The sequence below is a fragment of the Pollachius pollachius genome, assembly GCF_949987615.1.
Source record: "Pollachius pollachius genome assembly, chromosome: 14".
Lineage (NCBI taxonomy): Eukaryota > Metazoa > Chordata > Actinopteri > Gadiformes > Gadidae > Pollachius > Pollachius pollachius.
Genome location: NC_136947.1, coordinates 10914461 through 10933291, shown reverse-complemented (window position 1 = coordinate 10933291; position 18831 = coordinate 10914461). Strand labels below are relative to the sequence as shown.

The 18831-nt window shown below is 53.1% G+C and overlaps 1 protein-coding gene across 3 annotated transcripts in view; it reads left to right on the top strand.

Annotated features, from left to right (window-relative positions):
- Nucleotides 1-18831, top strand: part of chd7 (chromodomain helicase DNA binding protein 7) — a 48760-nt gene that overhangs the window by 24624 nt on the left and 5305 nt on the right. For all 3 annotated transcript variants that reach the window (XM_079751617.1, XM_079751618.1, XM_079751619.1), the window contains exons 15-35: nt 170-313; nt 1031-1129; nt 1424-1607; nt 2614-2827; nt 3189-3384; nt 3683-3850; nt 4088-4267; nt 4902-5012; nt 7060-7271; nt 7815-8014; nt 8163-8322; nt 9829-9918; nt 10651-10754; nt 12303-12432; nt 13243-13349; nt 13762-14134; nt 14717-14925; nt 15553-16434; nt 16923-17074; nt 17459-17716; nt 18468-18641. In XM_079751617.1, the coding sequence (XP_079607743.1) occupies nt 170-313; nt 1031-1129; nt 1424-1607; nt 2614-2827; nt 3189-3384; nt 3683-3850; nt 4088-4267; nt 4902-5012; nt 7060-7271; nt 7815-8014; nt 8163-8322; nt 9829-9918; nt 10651-10754; nt 12303-12432; nt 13243-13349; nt 13762-14134; nt 14717-14925; nt 15553-16434; nt 16923-17074; nt 17459-17716; nt 18468-18641 (4347 nt within the window). The remainder of the gene's footprint in view (nt 1-169; nt 314-1030; nt 1130-1423; nt 1608-2613; nt 2828-3188; nt 3385-3682; nt 3851-4087; nt 4268-4901; nt 5013-7059; nt 7272-7814; nt 8015-8162; nt 8323-9828; nt 9919-10650; nt 10755-12302; nt 12433-13242; nt 13350-13761; nt 14135-14716; nt 14926-15552; nt 16435-16922; nt 17075-17458; nt 17717-18467; nt 18642-18831) is intronic.

Sequence of the window (18831 nt, the reverse complement as noted above, 5' to 3'; positions counted from 1 at the left end):
CCTGCTCTGGTTTTTCTGTTGAGCTAAGCACTATTTTAAAAGATGATCTTTTAGTGTTCAATTGTTGACAAGAAAATAAAACGGATAATCTTCCTGATCAATCCAACTCTATTTACATAATGTGATCCAATGTGTAACCCGGCTCCTCCTGCTCCTCCTCCTCCTGCAGGAGCACAAGGTGCTGCTGACCGGGACTCCTCTCCAGAACACCGTGGAGGAGCTCTTCAGTCTGCTCAACTTCCTGGAGCCGGAGCGCTTCCCCTCGGAGCACACCTTCATGGCGGAGTTTGGAGACCTGAAGACCGAGGAGCAGGTAGGACAGGGAGGACTGGGGGGGGGCAGATGTTTGTCCTGGTCCAGGTGTTACTGTATATGTGGTCCAGATATGACTGTGTTGAGCACTTGATGTTAGTTTGTTGTCGTCCAAATGTTACTGTTTGTAGTGGTCAAGAGGTTACTATTTGTAGTGGTCCAGAGGTTACTGTTTGTAGTGGTCCAGAGGTTACTGTTTGTAGTGGTCCAGAGGTTACTGTTTGTAGTGGTCCAGAGGTTACTGTTTGTAGTGGTCCAGAGGTTACTGTTTGTAGTGGTCCATAGGTTACTGTTTGTAGTGGTCCAGAGGTTACTGTTTGTAGTGGTCCAGAGGTTACTGTTTGTAGTGGTCCAGAGGTTACTGTTTGTTGTGGTCCAGATGCAACTGTTTGTATTGGTCCAAATGTTGCTGTTTTTCCTGCTCCAGATGTGCCTTTGTGTTGAGCTCCAGATGTTAGTGTGTTCCGGTCCAGATGTGACTGTTTGTCCTGGTCCAGATGTGACTGTTTGTCCTGGTCCAGATGTGGCTGTTTGTCCTGGTCCAGATGTGGCTGTGTGTTGAGCTCCAGATGTGGCTATGTGTTGAGCTCCAGATGTTAGTTTGTTCTGGTCCAGATGTGGCTGTGTGAGCTCCAGATGTGGCTGTGTGAGTTCCAGATGCAACGTTGTGTTGAGCTCCAGATGTGGCTGTGTGTTGAGCTCCAGATGTTGTCCTCAGGTCCAGAAGCTGCAGGCTATCCTGAAGCCCATGATGCTGCGGCGGCTGAAGGAGGACGTGGAGAAGAACCTGGCTCCTAAAGAGGAGACCATCATCGAGGTAGGGCACCTCCTCAGCCTTCTCCTGGGCCCCTTATTTATCTCCTCCTCTCTTCTGTCAACCCATCTTATCTCTCTCTCTCCTCGTTCCTCCGACACACGGTTCTAGCGCAGAGCCGTAGCATAGCGTTAGCATAGCTAACCGGCGCACTGAGCCCACTGAGCGGTGGTCGCGCTGGGCAGACACATCTGGTGAACGTGGCTCCTGTTTGTATAAAACAAGGTTCTAGATGTGTGTGTACCGTTGATGGTGTGTATGTGTGTTCTGAGCTGGTCCCTGTTTACTGGTCCTCAGGTGGAGCTCACCAACATCCAGAAAAAGTACTACCGGGCCATCCTGGAGAAGAACTTCTCCTTCCTGTCTAAAGGAGGTGTAGGAGGAGGGAGCGGTGGAGGAGGAGCAGGACCCAACGTCCCCAACCTCCTCAACACCATGATGGAGCTGAGGAAGTGCTGCAACCACCCCTACCTCATCAAAGGTACAGACAGACTGACAGACACTCATCAACGCTCACTGGCGCCATCTCTAGGGGGGCCTAAGGTTTCTTGCACCCCCAAAGATAAGGTTGGGGGTGCGAAAACCCCTCAATATTTAAACTAAGTGAACCGGCACGTTTTCGTTGGCGCTGCGCTGAGCGATACAATGCTTTGTTGGGTGATAGAATGCTGTGCTGTGTTGCGCTGCGATAGTACCCCGCCACCTCCCTCCCCCGCTCTCTTCCCCACCAATCCTTCTGAAGCATCGCTGGCAACATTCCTGACATACCAATGGTTGGCCAGTGCCAAATGATTGACAGGTCGAATATGTCAGGGAGCAGGTCGGGCTTACAACCACGCATCAAGGACATACAAGAAGAGGCCATGTACGTGTGTTGTAATGCCCACAGCATGAACCTTGCCTTTCAAGAGGCTGTTTCAAAAGTTATCGTATGCCGAGATGCGATGAAGACAGTCAAAGAGCTGATCAATACAATCAGAGAGTAACCAAAAAGACTCTTGGTTTGACACTTTCCGTAAGCCTGCAGGTGGGAGCAGTTTGTGTTTTCTTTGCCGCACCCGCTGGACGATGCGAGTGACCAGTGTGAAGTCAGTTCTTGCATAATATGAGAGAAATGTAATTAAGCTGTACCTACTCCCATTTGTTCGGGAATGTTTATGGAAATTAAGTGCACGCCCCGCCACTCGTACCGCACTTGTGAAACGCATTCGTCAATTGATGGAGCGGTTAAATCATAGATCATCACAACAAAAATATCTAATAACTTACAGCTAAATAATACAGAAATAATTACTGTTCTGAACCGGAAATTCTGAAAGCAGGACTTCGGAGAAGTGATATAGCCTACTTTTTGGTGGAACACAAAAATGTTGACCTAAGGTTGGCGCCACTGTCAACGCTACAGACAGACAGACGCACCCCCCCAACTCAACGGCTCACTCACTCACTCTAATCGGTTGACGTAACCCTGGCAATCCTCCCCCCAGGCGCGGAGGAGAAGATCGTGGACGAGTTCCGGGAGACCCACGTGCAGGCGGAGACGCCCGACTTCCACCTGCAGGCGATGGTGCAGGCAGCCGGAAAGCTGGTGCTGATCGACAAGCTGCTGCCCAAGCTGAAGGCCGGGGGCCACCGCGTGCTCGTCTTCTCCCAGATGGTCCGCTGCCTGGACATCCTGGAGGACTACCTCATCCAGAGACGGTACGCTAACACTAGCTACACACTACCTCGTCCAGAGACGGTACGCTAGCACTAGCTACACACTACCTCGTCCAGAGACGGTACGCTAGCACTAGCTACACACCACCTCGTCCAGAGACGGTACGCTAGCACACCACCAGGTAGCACAGGGGTAACTAGCTTACTTAACAGTAGCCTGATCCATCCAATGATAATAGCTAGCTGTATTTAGGTTTGATTCAAATAGATAAATGTCTCATGGTTTTAAGGCTAATTCCTAGGGTTAAATTCTAATAGCTAGGTTTCTCTAGGTTGTAATGCTAATAGCTAGGTTTCAGCGCTAATAGCTTCAGTGCTAATAGCTATGTGCTCTCATCCCCAGGTATCCGTACGAGCGGATCGACGGGCGTGTGCGCGGGAACCTGCGGCAGGCGGCCATCGACCGGTTCTCGCGGCCGGACTCGGACCGTTTCGTGTTCCTGCTGTGCACGCGGGCGGGGGGGCTGGGCATCAACCTCACCGCTGCCGACACCTGTATCATCTTCGACTCGGACTGGAACCCCCAGAACGACCTGCAGGTAGGTAGCCATTCAGTCAGCCTCTCAGTCAGCCACTCTGTTCTACTACTGATCGCTCTGTGTTCAGCTACTGATCGCTCTGTGTTCAGCTACTGATCGCTCTGTGTTCAGCTACTGATCGCTCTGTGTTCAGCTACTGATCGCTCTGTGTTCAGCTACTGATCGCTCTGTGTTCAGCTACTGATCGCTCTGTGTTCAGCTACTGATCGCTCTGTGTTCAGCTACTACTGGCCCCTCATAATATGTGATGATCATTGGTTGAAGCTTCCTGTGTTTGTCCCACCCCTCTCCCCTCTAGGCCCAGGCTCGCTGCCACAGGATTGGCCAGTCGAAGGCGGTGAAGATCTACCGGCTTATCACCAGGAACTCGTACGAGCGGGAGATGTTCGACAAGGCCAGCTTGAAGCTGGGGCTGGACAAGGCCGTGCTGCAGAGCATGAGCGGGCGGGACAACGCCGCCAACGGGGTCAGCGCACGCACACAAGCCGCAAGCACACGCCACTGACGGTGTCTGACTGCATTACCTGACTGTATGACTGACAGTGTCTGACTGACGGTGTAACCTGACGGTGCTCCTGACGTTGTCTGAATGACTGTTACCTGACTGACGGTGTTACCTGCTGGTGTCTGAATGACTGTTACCTGCCGCTGTCTGACTGACGGTGGATTCTGAATGACGGTGCAAACTGATGGTGTTCTTCAGGCGCCGCAGCTGTCCAAGAAGGAGGTGGAGGACCTGCTGAAGAAGGGGGCGTACGGCGCGCTGATGGACGAGGAGGACGAGGGCTCAAAGTTCTGCGAGGAAGACATCGACCAGATCCTGCAGAGGAGGACCCAGACCATCACCATTGAAACGGAGGGCAAGGGCTCCACCTTCGCCAAGGTAATACCCCCCCTCTACCCCAGGACCAACCCTCCTCTACCCCAGGACAAACCCTCCTCTACCCCTAGACCACCCCCCCTCTATCCTTAGACCACCCCCCCTCTACCCCTAGACACCCAGGACCACCTCCCCTCCACCCACTAGACCCCCAAGACCCTCTGGGTACCCAGGGCCACCTCACCTCTCCCAAGACCCACACCCAGCACCAGGGACTCCAAAGGCCCTGATAGTTCCTAGAACCTGAGAACCAGGGCAACACCTGGACCAGTCAGGCCGTTTGCATAAAGACTTAAATTTCGTATCAGACCTCTATTATGTCCGCGCAAGCGCACCGACTGCAACTCTAACCAGGGGCCTCTCAAAGCGTATTACAATACTGCCTAACATTCACCCATTCATCCACACATTCACCCGTTCATACTCATTCACCAATTCATACACACATTAATACACCATCGGCGTAGTCAATGGTGCGAGCTGGTCTGGAGCAGTAAGGGTGAGGCGTCTGGCTCAGGGACACCTCGAAACTCAGCTAGGAGGAGCCGGGGATCGAACTAGCAACCTCCTGAGCAACACACCGCCCCTTTTAGATTTAAGACCCCCTCCTCATCCCTCCCCCCCCTCCTCTCTCCAGGCGAGCTTCGTCTCCGCCGGCAACAGGACGGACATCTCTCTGGAGGATCCTGACTTCTGGCAGAAATGGGCCAAGAAGGCGGAGCTAGACCTGGACGCCATCCATGGACGGGTAAGCCCCGCCCCTACCTGGAGTAGAGGACCTAAGATAGGTCAGGGGGTCCAGACGTAAGGGTCTGTGTGTGTGTGTGTGTGTGTGTGTGTGTGTGTGTGTGTGTGTGTAAGCTGCTTAGCGCTGCTACACACGGCTCTGATGCCCGCAGGCTATAGAGATATCACTTAGGCTAATAGCTAATACGCACACATTCACACGCGCCTCCAAGCGCTTTATATTCTGAAAGGCCTCTCGCTCGCCCTCTCTCTCGTTGCCCTCTCTCTCTCGCTCGGCCTCTCTCTCTCGCTCGACCTCTCTCTCTCTTGCTCTCGCTCGCCCTCTCTCTTGCTCGCCTTCTCTCTCTCTCGCCCTCTCTCTCCTTTCATGTCGCTCTCCTTCACTGCCTGCCTCTTTATTTTCTCGCTCGCTCTTTCTCTCTCAGTATCTCGCTCCCTTTCGCCCTGCCTCTCTCATTCTCCCACCTCTCCCTCTCTTGCTGTGTTCTGAAGAGCCCTTGAATTGAACGCTTAATCCAAACACACATAACCACACACAGTGTGTGTCTGTTGGTCCCCAGGGATGGGGTTGTGTTAAGATGGAGGTTGTTTATATTTAGGTTGTGTGTTCATATGGAGGTTGTTTTTATTTAGGTTGTGTGCTTTTAAGGAGGTTGTGTTAATAAGGGGTTTGATTGCGGTAGTCTGAGGTAATTGTGGCGTTGTCATGGCGTTGCCCTGTTCTCCCTGTGTCTGCCCTAGATGAGGGAGGGGCCCCTAATTAATTAAATCTAAAGGGTCATTAATTAGACAACTTAATTAGAGCCCTTAATGTCAGAGTTGTTATGGAAACAGATCGCTGGTCAGATCAGGGAGAGCAGTTAAGGATGAATGAATATCGATGTACACAAGCACCTCCCCTCTCCTCCTTTTTCTCTCTCCCTCCTCGCCTCCTCTCTCTCCCTCCTTCCCATACCTCTCCTCCTTGTCCTCTCCCCTCCTTCTCCATGGGGCAGCTAGGAGCCGTCCCATGGAGGCAACCTCTTAAAACAGTTTAGTTTGTGGTGGAGAACATCCTTAATATCAGATCATTAGTCATGAGGCCTCAGCCTGCGGCTCATGACTAATGAACGCTAGGACCGTTATCTGGGGTGAGGACAACCAATCACACCTCAGGCTGAGGCTGCGGGTCTCTGATCCACTAACATGTTGTGGTGCTGCTGCGGGCCTCTGATCCACTAATATGTTGCAGTGAGGCCGCCTCTGATCCACTAACATGTTGTGGTGCTGCTGCGGGCCTCTGATCCACTAACATGTTGCGGTGAGGCCGCCTCTGATCCACTAACATGTTGCGGTGAGGCCGCCTCTGATCCACTAACATGTTGCGGTGAGGCCGCCTCTGATCCACTAACATGTTGCGGTGAGGCCGCCTCTGATCCACTAACATGTTGCGGTGAGGCCGCCTCTGATCCACTAACATGTTGCGGTGAGGCCGCCTCTGATCCACTAACATGTTGCGGTGAGGCCGCCTCTGATCCACTAACATGTTGCGGTGAGGCCGCCTCTGATCCACTAACATGTTGCGGTGAGGCCGCCTCTGATCCACTAACATGTTGCGGTGAGGCCGCCTCTGATCCACTAACATGTTGCGGTGAGGCCGCCTCTGATCCACTAACATGTTGCGGTGAGGCCGCCTCGGATCCACTAACATGTTGCGGTGAGGCCGCCTCTGATCCACTAACATGTTGCGGTGAGGCCGCCTCTGATCCACTAACATGTTGCGTTGAGGCCGCCTCTGATCCACTAACATGTTGCGTTGAGGCCGCCTGTGATCCACTTACATGTTGCGGTGAAGCTTCCTCTGATCCTAACATGTGGCCTCTGATCCTAACATGGTGCGGTTGCCTCTGATCCTTGCATGTTGCGGTTGCCTCTGATCCGAACATGTTGCGGTTGCCTCTGATCCGAACATGTTGCGGTTGCCTCTGATCCGAACATGTTGCGGTTGCCTCTGATCCGAACTTGTTGCGGTTGCCTCTGATCCTAACCTGTGCCGTATCGTTGATCAGAACACGCTGGTGATTGACACGCCGCGTGTCAGGAAGCAGACGAGACACTTCAGCAGCGCCAAGGAGGACGAGATGCTGGAGTTCTCGGAGCTGGAGAGCGAAGGCGAGGAGCCCAGCCGACCCACGGCCAAACCCCGTCGGCCCCAGGACCGCGCCCAGGGGTACCCCCGCTCTGAGTGCTTCAGGGTGGAGAAGAACCTGCTGGTCTATGGGTGAGTGGACTGGGAGCTGTGGGGGGAGGGGACTGGGAGCTGTGGGGGGAGGGGACTGGGAGCTGTGGGGGGAGGGGACTGGGAGGCTAACCTTTGTATATTCATGACGAACAGAAAAGCATCCTGGACCACGTTACCATGGCAACCCGGTCACTCTGACATCACACTCCGAGACACCAGCAGGATACGGTCGCCCACCGCAGGGGGTCTCCCTCGTGAGGGGGGACTTGGGGAGGGAGAGAGAGGGACAGCAGTAAGACCTGAAGGTTGCTAAAGTTGGTCTAGTGCCTGGCTCAAGGACACATCAGTAGATCTGTGAATCAACAGAACTGGAGTTGTGTAAGAGGGAGTGGTTGTTTGAGGGGGAAGACAGTCTGGGGAAAGGTTCTGGGTTTGATCTCCAATGTCCAGTCTACCTGGAGGCTTCCTAGAGCCAGATGACCTCTGACCTCCCTAACAGTCTGTCTCTGAGCCCGCTGCAAGTCTGAACAACTAAATATAATTTCTTTCCTCTGCTCTTCCCTCTCCCCCCTCTCCCTCCAGCTGGGGGCGGTGGAGTGACATCCTGTCCCACGGGCGCTACAAGCGTCCCCTGCGTGAGGCGGACGTGGAGACGATCTGCCGGGCGCTGCTGGCCTACTGCCTCCTCCATTACCGCGGCGATGAGAACATCAAGAGCTTCATCTGGGACCTAATCGCCCCCAACGCCGACGGGACAACCAACACGCTCAGCAACCACTCAGGTACTCACCCACTCATCACTCACTTGCTTGCTCACATATCAGTAAGATACAAATATATATTAAAGTAGTGGTGTAAAAAATATATAAAAGTAAAAAATATGTATATATTATTTGCGCTCTCTGTCACTGACTCACTCACTCTCTCTAGGTCTCTCTACCCCGGTTCCTCGGGGCAGGAAGGGCAAGAAAGGGAAGCTTCAAGCCCCACCCCCTCAGACTCCGCGTGCTGATTGGCTGGCTGGCTGTAACCCCGACCACCTGCTGCAGGAGGACAGCTACAAACGGCACCTCAAACACCACTGTAACAAGTAGGTACACACACTGTAACAAGTAGGTACACACGCTGTAACAAGTAGGTACACACGCTGTAACAAGTAGGTACACACTAATGCTGTAACAAGTAGGTACACACTAATGCTGTAACAAGTAGGTACACACGCTGTAACAAGTAGGTACACACGCTGTAACAAGTAGGTACACACGCTGTAACTAGTAGGTACACACACTGTAACAAGTAAGTAAACACACTAACAAGTAGGTGCACACACACATGCTGTAACAAGTAGGTACACACACATGCTGTAACAAGTGGGTACACACACTGTAACTAGTAGACACACACACACACACACACACACACACACACACACACACACACACACACACACACACACACACACACACACACACACACTGTTACAAGTAGGTACACACACAGTCTACCAATAGGAACACAAAAACACTCACACTCACTGTAACGAGTAGGTACACACCGACACACACACACCGACACACACACACACACAGGGGTTATTATGGGGTGCCATCTGCTAAGCCGGCTAGCAGATTTGTGTGGCTAATAAACCCTGGCACATTGATGGATGGGCACACACACGCTGCCAACTAACACACACGACACACGCACACACACACACACACTTGCCAACAAACACATGCACGCAAGACGCACACACTGCCAAATGCCTGGCAGCATCTTCTGAAGACATTTGAAGGCCGCGCGCACACACAGGCGGTTTGTGTGTGAAGTGCTACACAAATGATGTTTGCCTCTCCTCTCCCTCCCTCCTCCTCCTCCTCCTCCTCCTCCTCCTCCCCTTGGTGTCTTCCCTAATGTTTTACCAACAGTGGTGCTGATGTGCACGATGGTGTGTGCGTGTGCACGGCGGTGATGTGTTTTGGTGTGAGCGGTGGCGGTGTGTGCGCGTGCACAGCGGCGGTGTGTGCGCGTGCACGGCGGCGGTGTGTGTCTCAGCGGGGGAGGTGTTCAGAGGGCCTCCAGGAGGGCTATGCTGCAGACTGAAGGCTGAGGCCAGGAGGCAGGCTGTTGGCAGCCTGTTGTGCTGCCTGTTGGCGGCCGCTGTCAGTCTGTGGTCGCTGTGGTCCGGGCGTTCTGCTCTACACTCCATACGGAGTCTGCGGCTGTTATCAGATCAATGTGTTGCTTACTTATCTGAGTCCAAAGACATGGCCTTATGTCTCGGTGATTTACCTTCTGCAGAAGGATTCTCTTTGGCATAAGGACCTTATGCTCTTTGCTTCTTCTACAGCAGAACCTCAGTATTGTTCCTCAGTATTTATCTGACTGGATTGGGTTGGAGTAGGGCGCTCCATTCAGAGCAGGTTTTATATACCAAATTAGATTTTGGAAACCCCACATATTTCAATTCTACTGTAAATATATGATACATGGTGCAGTACCGCGATCATCCAGCAGCTCCTCCTCCTCCTCCTCCTCCCTGTAGTACAGTGTATCCCCTAGCTGTGACTAACTCCTCTCCTCCTCCTCTCCGCAGGGTGCTGCTGAGGGTCAGGATGTTGTACTACCTCAGACAGGAAGTCATCGGAGACCAGGCTGACCGCATCCTGGAGGGAGCAGAGATCAGGTGATAACCTCCCTCCTCCTCAGTCTCTCTCTCCCCCACCTGTCTATCTCACCTCCCCCATCTGTCTTTTATCGTTCTCCCTTAAAGCTAAATGGAATATATTAGTGTTGCTAGCTGTTGTCTCTGGTTATTGTAGTTCTTCTCAATGAGCTGAGCTTGTTTGTAGTTCTGTAATGATGAATCTGTTTTAGTTGTAAAAGGACTCACTCAGTCACCCCCACATCTCCACCATCCCCCTCTTTCTGAAGAACATCTGTCCTCCTCTCGCCCCTCCCCCTCTGCTCTCCATCACCCTTTCACCCAGATGTGTGTGCATTTATAATGTCATCGCCCCCATCCTCTAATCTCAAGTGTGTGTGTGTGTGTGTGTGTGTATCAACTGCCAGAAGTGTATGTACTGGTGCCAGCTAGCAAACATATGCCAGTGGGATTTTGTGTACTGGTGTGCGTGTGTGGGGGCTGGCTCTGTGTGTGTACTGGTGTGCGTGTGTGTGTGTGTGTGTGGGGGGGGGCTAGCTAGCTCACTGTGTGTGTGGACTGACTGAGATAAGGTCTGAGATGTGAATGATGCTCCTCTATAAATGACCCTAAACGCTAAACTCCATTGTGTGTGTGTGTGTGTGTGTGTGTGTGTGTGTGTGTGTGTGTGTGTGTGTGTGTGTGTGTGTGTGTGTGTGTGTGTGTGTGTGTGTGTGTGTGTGTGTGTGTGTGTGTGTGTGTGTGTGTGTGCAGTGAGCTGGACGTGTGGATCCCCCAGCCCCTCCATGCGGAGGTCCCTGCTGATTGGTGGAACTCTGAGGCGGACAAGTCCCTGCTGATAGGAGTCTTCAAACACGGTAACCCACTCTCTCACTCTGCCTCTCTCACTCTGCCTCTCTCACTCTGCCTCTCTCACTCTGCCTCACTCACTCTGCCTCTCTCACTCTGCCTCTCTCACTCTGCCTCTCTCGCTCTGCCTCTCTCGCTCTGCCTCTCTCGCTCTGCCACTCTCACTCTGCCTCTCTCACTCTGCCTCACTCACTCTGCCTCTCTCACTCTGCCTCACTCACTCTGCCTCTCTCGCTCTGCCACTCTCACTCTGCCACTCTCACTCTGCCTCACTCACTCTGCCTCACTCATTCACTCACTCACTCTGTGCCACCAGTTGTTAGGTGTTGCTATGGTGATGGTGAGGGCAGCAGTGCTATCTGGAGAGTGATTGATCCTATCTGACAGCGCACACACACACATGTACGCACTGGTATCTATGGGGCTCATCCATAGATAAGGAGGATCAAAGTTCATCTACCCACGCACACCTCTAAACACAACTCTACACACACACACACACGCAGCAGAATAGTGATGGTCCATAAAGACCTGATTATTAGTATTTGGCTCAAGGCGAGGTGTGTGTGTGTGTGTGTGTGTGTGTGTGTGTGTGTGTGTGTGTGTGTGTGTGTGTGTGTGGAACGGCACAATCCTCCTAATTGAAATGTTATGTTGAGGAAGAGGGGGTCTGAGTATAGGGGGAGGGGTCCCTCACGCCCCTCCTACTCTCCCTGCCTCCCCTCCCCCCCCTCTCTCTGCCTCCCCTCCCCCCTCTCTCTCTCTGCCTCCCCTCCCCCTTCTCTCTCTCGCCCCCTGAGTCTGTTGGATCTGCACACTCTAATCTGTTCTGCCTCAATCACCAACGGACACACACCTAAAAACACACATCTACACACACACGTAGGAACACGCACACATGTAGACACACACCTAGCTAGACTCGCACACGTAGAAACACTCATCTTGACGCACACAAAGTAGCACGTGTGTGTGTGTGTGTGTGTGTGTGTGTGTGTGTGTGTGTGTGTGTCAGCCTGACACAAATGAGCACCTGCTGGCTCACTTGGACGTGCACTCGCTCGGATGAACACACACTCACACACACACTCACACACAAACACACACACACTCTCTGGCTCCTGGGGTCATCCCTTCTGCCGCTGTTTTTGTCTACCTCATTTATTATGGAGTGTGTCTAGGGGTGTGTGTGACTAGGGTTGTGTTTGTGTGTCTGGTGTGCGTTTGTCTGTCTAGTGTGTGTGAGTGATTGTTGGAGTTGGTGTGTATTGGTTAGTGTGTGTGTGTGTGTGTGTTTTGGGGCAGGCTGATGGCCGATAGCTCATGTTGTTGTTGTGGTTCTAAGAGGAACTGGTCCAGCAGGTGGTCGGCATGGAGACCATCAGGGTGTTGAGGTTTAGAGCTGGGACCACCGGACCCCCTGCTGGCTGACCTCTCTCCAGGCTGTGTGCTGTAACTCTGTCTGTCTCTGTCTCTCTGTCTCTGTCTCTCGGCTGTGGGCTTTATCTCTGTCTGTGTGTCTCGGCTGTGTGCTGTAACTCTCTCTCCCTCTCCAGGCTATGAGAAGTACACGTCGATGCGAGCCGACCCTGGTCTGTGTTTCCTGGAGCGCGTTGGAATGCCTGATGCTAAGGCCATGGCCGCCGAGCAGAGAGGAGCGGACATGATGACGGACGGTGTAGAGGGGTATGCTCACACCTCCTCACACACCTCCTCCTCAAACAACTCCTCACACACCTCCTCATCAAACACCTCCTCACACCACCTCTATCGTACACCTCCTCCTCAAACTCCTTCTCCTCATCACTCTCCTCCCCATATTGAGGTCTTATCTGCTTCACTAAGTGAATAATCAGAAGTAATGCTATAATGAAGCTATAGTGTGTGTAATGTAATCTTAATAACATGACTATAGATCTAGACGTATAGATGTAGCTCTATAATGTGATCTTCATAACATGACCATAGATCTAGATGTATAGATGTAGATCTACAATGTGATCTTAATAACATGACCATAGATCTAGATGTATAGATGTAGCTCTATAATGTGATCTTGATAACATGACCGCAGATCTAGACGTATAGATGTAGCTCTATAATGTGATCTTGATAACATGACCACAGATCTAGACGTATAGATGTAGCTCTATAATGTGATCTTGATAACATGACCACAGATCTAGACGTATAGATGTAGCTCTATAATGTGATCTTGATAACATGACCACAGATCTAGACGTATAGATGTAGCTCTATAATGTGATCTTGATAACATGACCACAGATCTAGACGTATAGATGTAGCTCTATAATGTGATCTTGATAACATGACCACAGATCTAGATGTATAGATGTAGCTCTATATTGTGATCTTGATAACATGACCATAGATCTAAACGTATAGATATAGCTCTATAATGTGATCTTGATAACATGACCATAGATCTAGACGTATATATGTAGAACTATTCCTAACATGGTGATCCCCCTGCAGGGAGGAGGAGGACCCCGAGTACAAGCCCCTCAGGATGACCTTCAAAGACGAGATGGACGAATTCACCAACTCCCCTCTGGAGGAGCCCCAGGAGGCGGACCCCGAGGGTAACGCATGAACACATGAGCTCACTAACACGTGAACACATGAGCTCACTAACACGTGAACACAAGAGCTTACTAACACATGAGCTCACACATGAGCTGACCCTCTCTCACCTGAACGCATGAGCTCATGAACACATGAGCTCACTAACACGTGAACACATGAGCCTACTAACACATGAACACATGAGCTCACAGATGAGCTGACCCTCTCACACATGAACGCATGAGCTCACGAACACATGAACACATGCGCTGACCCTCTCATGCATGGACACATGAGCTCACTAACACATGAACACATGCGCTGACCCTCTCTCACCTGAATGCATTAGCTCACCATCTCACAGATGGAACGCATGAACACATGCTCTCCCTGTGGCCCCTCCTCCTCACAATCTGTCTTCCTCTGCAGCCAAGTCAGGAGAGAACGGCCGAGTGGGCGGGGCCTCGGGCCAGGCGGGGCGTCTCTATTGGCCGGCGGCCTCTGCGCTGACGGCCCGCCTGCGCCGCCTGGTGACGGCGTACCAGCGCTCCAACCGCCGGGAGCTGCAGCGGCAGGAGGCCCTCAGCCGGCCGGACGGCCGCCGCCGCCGCCGCCGTGACTTCAACCCCGACCTCGCCATGCTGCCACCCGCCGAGGGGGGTGCGGCCTACCTGCAGGAGGGCGGGGTCTTCATGGCGGAAGGGGGTGCGGCCTACCTGGCCAAGGGCGGCCCCTTTGTACCCGAGGCCGCCGCCCACACAGCGCTTATGGGAGAGCTGTTCTTCAAGGAGAGACGGCAGAGGTGGGCTATGTCTCTCTATCTCGGTCTCTCTATCCAATGAGGTGGATGTTATTGAGGAGCACTAAGCGTACGTTCACACCAAACGCGAAGGGGCGACACGATTCCATACAAAGTCAATGTAGAGACACGAATCTGCCGAATTTTTCGCTAGACAAAACCCGCGACAAGATTTGATTTGAAGCGCGACACTTTTGCTCAAGTTGAAATATTTCAACTTTGAATTTTTTATTTTGAGGCGGCAGGGGATGTTGTCGCAGCTAAATGTAACTTATAAAGTAACTTGTAATCTAACTTGGTTACTTTTAAAATCAAGTAATCAGTAAAGTCACTAAGTTACTATTTTAAGGAGTAACTAGTAATCAGTAATCTGATTACTTTTTCAAGGTAACTGACAACACTCATTCTAATATAAAATTATGATTTGTCTTGCGACAAATGTGTCTTTTGGTGTGAACGCAGGGTAACGTAGTGTTATGAGGCAGATGTTATTGAGGGGCTCTAAGGTGATGTTCGGTGTCTCCGCCTTTCGTCTATAAAGATGTCTCATGATCGGACTGTAACATGTAGCCCTGCTCCACCCAGGTGGACTCGTCGGGAGGAGGCAGACTTCTACCGGGTGGTGTCGACCTTCGGGGTGGTGTTCAACCCCCCGCGGCAGGGCTTTGACTGGGCCCAGTTCAGGGCTTTCGCCCGGCTGGACAAGAAGACGGACGAGAGCCTGGAGAAATACTACTATTCCTTTATCGCCATGTGCAAGAGGGTGTGCCGCATGAGCCTCAAGACACACTCAGGTACACACATACTACTACACACTACTACACTACACTAGAGGGTGTGCCGCATGAGCCTCAAGACACACTCAGGTACACATACACTACTACACACTACTACACGCTACACTAAGTACTTAAGCTGACTTGGTAGTAGGATGTATTTAGTGCTGATTTAGCACTATGAGTAATCAGTGCTGACGTAGTAGTAACGGTGTCATTGCAGTGCTGACGTAGTAAGTGTCTATGCAGTGCTGACGTAGTAGTAAGTGTTTATGCAGTGCTGACGTAGTAGGAAGTGTCTATGCAGTGCTGACGTAGAAGGAAGTGTCTATGCAGTGCTGACGTAGTAGGAAGTGTCTATGCAGTGCTGACGTAGTAGGAAGTGTCTATGCAGTGCTGACGTAGTAGTAAGTGTCTATGCAGTGCTGACGTAGAAGGAAGTGTCTATGCAGTGCTGACGTAGTAGGAAGTGTCTATGCAGTGCTGACGTAGTAGGAAGTGTCTATGCAGTGCTGACGTAGTAGGAAGTGTCTATGCAGTGCTGACGTCGTAGTGTGTTTTCAGTGCTGACGTAGTAGTAACGGTGTGTATGGAGTGCTGACGTAGCTCTGCTGACGTAGTAGTAACGATACGCCCCACCCACAGAGCTCCCTGACCCCACCCTGATCATCGACCCCATCACTGAGGAGCGCGCCTCCCGGACCCTGTACCGCATCGAGCTGCTGCGCCGCATCCGGGAGCAGGTGCTGCCCCACCCGCAGCTGACGGAGCGCCTGCTGCTGTGCCAGCCCTCCCCTGACCTCCCCGACTGGTGGGAGTGCGGTCGCCACGACCACGACCTGTTGCTAGGCGCCTCGCGGCACGGCGTGAGCCGCACAGACTACCACATCCTCAACGACCCCGAGCTCGCCTTCCTGGAGGCCCACCGCCGCCACGCCCACAAGGGCGGGGCCGCGGCAGTACACACCCCCACGCCTGACCCTGGAGCCACGCCCCTCCTCACGCCTGCCGAAGTGGCCAGCGCTGCTAGCGCCGCCGCGGCTACCCTGGCTAAGGAGGAGGAGGAGGAGGTGGAGGAGGTAGAGAAGGAGGTGAAGGCAGAGGGAGAGACTCCAAAAGCCGATGATGTCAAGGTGGAGGTCGAAGGAGAAGGTAAAGAGGAGAACCTGGCCTCCCCCAAGAAGGAGGTGAAGGAGGAGGAGACGGAGCTCCTGGCCTCAAGCCAAGAGGAGCAGAAGGAGAAGCCGTCAGAACCAATCGGATCAGACCAGGAGGAGACCGTGAAGGAGGGAGGAGAGGAGGAGGTGGAGGCAACGGCGAATGAACCCCCCTCATCCCCTCCCAAGGAGCAGCCCAAGACCAAGAGTCCCCAGAAGGAGGTGCTGGAGGAGCCGGAGGAAGAGGGCCGGGGGACAGAGGGCAGCCCTCCTCCTTCTCCCAAGTCTCCCCCGACCGAGAGGAGTCAGGAGGAGGACGAGGAGAAGATGGACGAAGACGACAAATCTGAGAAGTCTTCCCAGGCGGAGGGTGAGTGGAGCCCTAGTTAGACTAGTTACTAGTTAGCACTTAGTAGGTTAGCATGGAGCACGATAGGGCTTCTATGGCTGTATTCATTTGTTAGCCGAAGATTTAGCTCTGATACTATATAGCGCCTTAGCTATAGCTCCCTAATGTTGCCTTGCCCTAGCTGGTGATGCTACGTAGCTCCCTAGCTGTTAATGCTACGTAGATCCCTCGCCCTAGTGAAGGCTCCCTGCAGTGATGACGTCATGCTCCGTGGGGAGGGGTCTATTCCTGGAGTTCCCCCTGTGGAGGGGGGCCGCTGCGGGGGGCGTTAATGAGTCCAGGTGTCGTCAGGGTGACGGATCTGAAATGAGGGCCCGTCTCCCATGACAACACGTCCTTATCCTGGTCTGATCCTGTCCTCTGTCTGTCTCTCTCCTCCCTCCTCTCCTCTCTCCTTCTTATCCTGATCTCTCTCCCTCCCCCCGCCCTCCCTCTCTCTCCCCCTCCAGCGAGCGCTCCGTCGGAGCAGAAGAACTTTGACGAGGACAGCAACGTGTCTCTGCCGGCGTCGGGCCGGGACGAGCCGGCGGAGCCCTCGGCGCTGCAGGACCTCCTGCCCGGGCTGCCGGAGCGGAGCTACTCCTTCTCCTTCTGGCCCAAGGTGAGGCCGCTCACAGGGGGCAGGCCACACACGGGGGGGGGGGCACGCACACACACTCGCATGTGTGCAGTAGCTCTCACACTCACTCAAACTCTCGCTCACTTTCTCACACTCGACCGATTCGACCGCAGATGGAATGTGGTCTTAGATCCGGTTAGGGTCCGCGTGTCTTTCTATGATCTGGGACTCTGACACAGGAGGTGATGGGGCCGCGGGATCCTAGATGAGGAGGGGGTTCACTGGCTGAGGCAGACACTTCTCCGCCACATTGGAATAACGACACCATTAACCATCTGTCTCTGGCCCTCCTGTCTGTCACCTTCACCTCTCCCTCCCCCCTCTCTCTGCCCTCTGGCCCCCTCCCTCTTCCCTCTCCCTCCCCAGGATCGGGTGATGATCAACCGGATGGATAATATTTGCGACGCCATCTTGAAGGGCAAGTGGCCGGTCAACAGGCGTCAGCTCTTTGACTTCCCCGGCAACCTGTTGCCGGGCTACAGTGCCGCGGCGACCTCCGCCACGGCCGTCGCACCGGCAACGGAGAGCCCGCTGCAGAGGCGGAGCCTAGCGGAGCTGTCAATGGCAGCCGCACACGCCGCCTACAGCGGCAGTGAAGACATCACCCTGTCCCCCCATGTGCACGTGAGTCACACACACCTGCTAGTGCATGTGAGTCACACACACAAACCTGCCACGTGCACGTCAGTCACACTTCACATGCACAGCGCTAACCTTCAGCTATGCTAATGAGGCTATTTTTATAATCCCTGGTGGAGGTGGAGGGTTAGCGCTGACGCTCGCTACATGTGCTGTTAGCATTTAGCATTCTCACACCGTACTGAGGAAACGACAGTGCTGGGGCTCGCGGTTTCAATCACTCTCACTACATGAAGTTAAAATATACTAACATTAAATAGGTGTCAGCTTATGTTTGTGTAACCAACAGTAATCCGGGCGGAATTCACTGTCCATTGAGTGTGTGTCAGTGTGTATCAGGGTGTAACACTGTCAACCAGGAGTGTCTATCAGTGTGTGTGTCCACCAGAAGTGTGTATCAGGCTGTAATGCTGTGTGTGTCCACCTGGAGTGTGTATCAGACTGTAACGCTGTGTGTATCCACCTGGAGTGTGTATCCGACTGTAACGCTGTGTGTGTCCACCTGGAGTGTGTATCAGGCTGTAACGCTGTGTGTGTCCACCTGGAGTGTGTATCAGGCTGTAACGCTGTGTGTGTCCACCTGGAGTGTGTATCAGGCTTTAACGCTGTGTGTGTCCACCTGGAGTGTGTATCAGGCTGTAACGCTATGTGTGTCCACCTGGAGTGTGTATCAGGCTGTAACGCTCTGTGTATCCACCTGGAGTGTGTATCAGGCTGTAACGCTGTGTGTGTCCAGCAGGAGGACCCCCTCAGCTTGACGGTGCCGCGGCAGCGCCGGCGGAGGAGGAGGAAGGTGGAGATCGAGGCGGAGCGTGCAGCCAAGAGACGCAACCTGATGGACATGGTGGCCCAGCTGAGAGAGAGCCACGCTGCTACAGACACCCAGAACCACGCCATGGACCTCACTAAGGTACACACACACCCAGAACCACGCCATGGACCTCACTAAGGTACACACACCCAGAACCACGCCATGGACCTCACTAAGGTACACACACCCAGAACCACGCCATGGACCTCACTAAGGTACACACACCCAGAACCACGCCATGGACCTTACTAAGGTACACAGAACCAAGCCATGGACGCCATGCATTTAT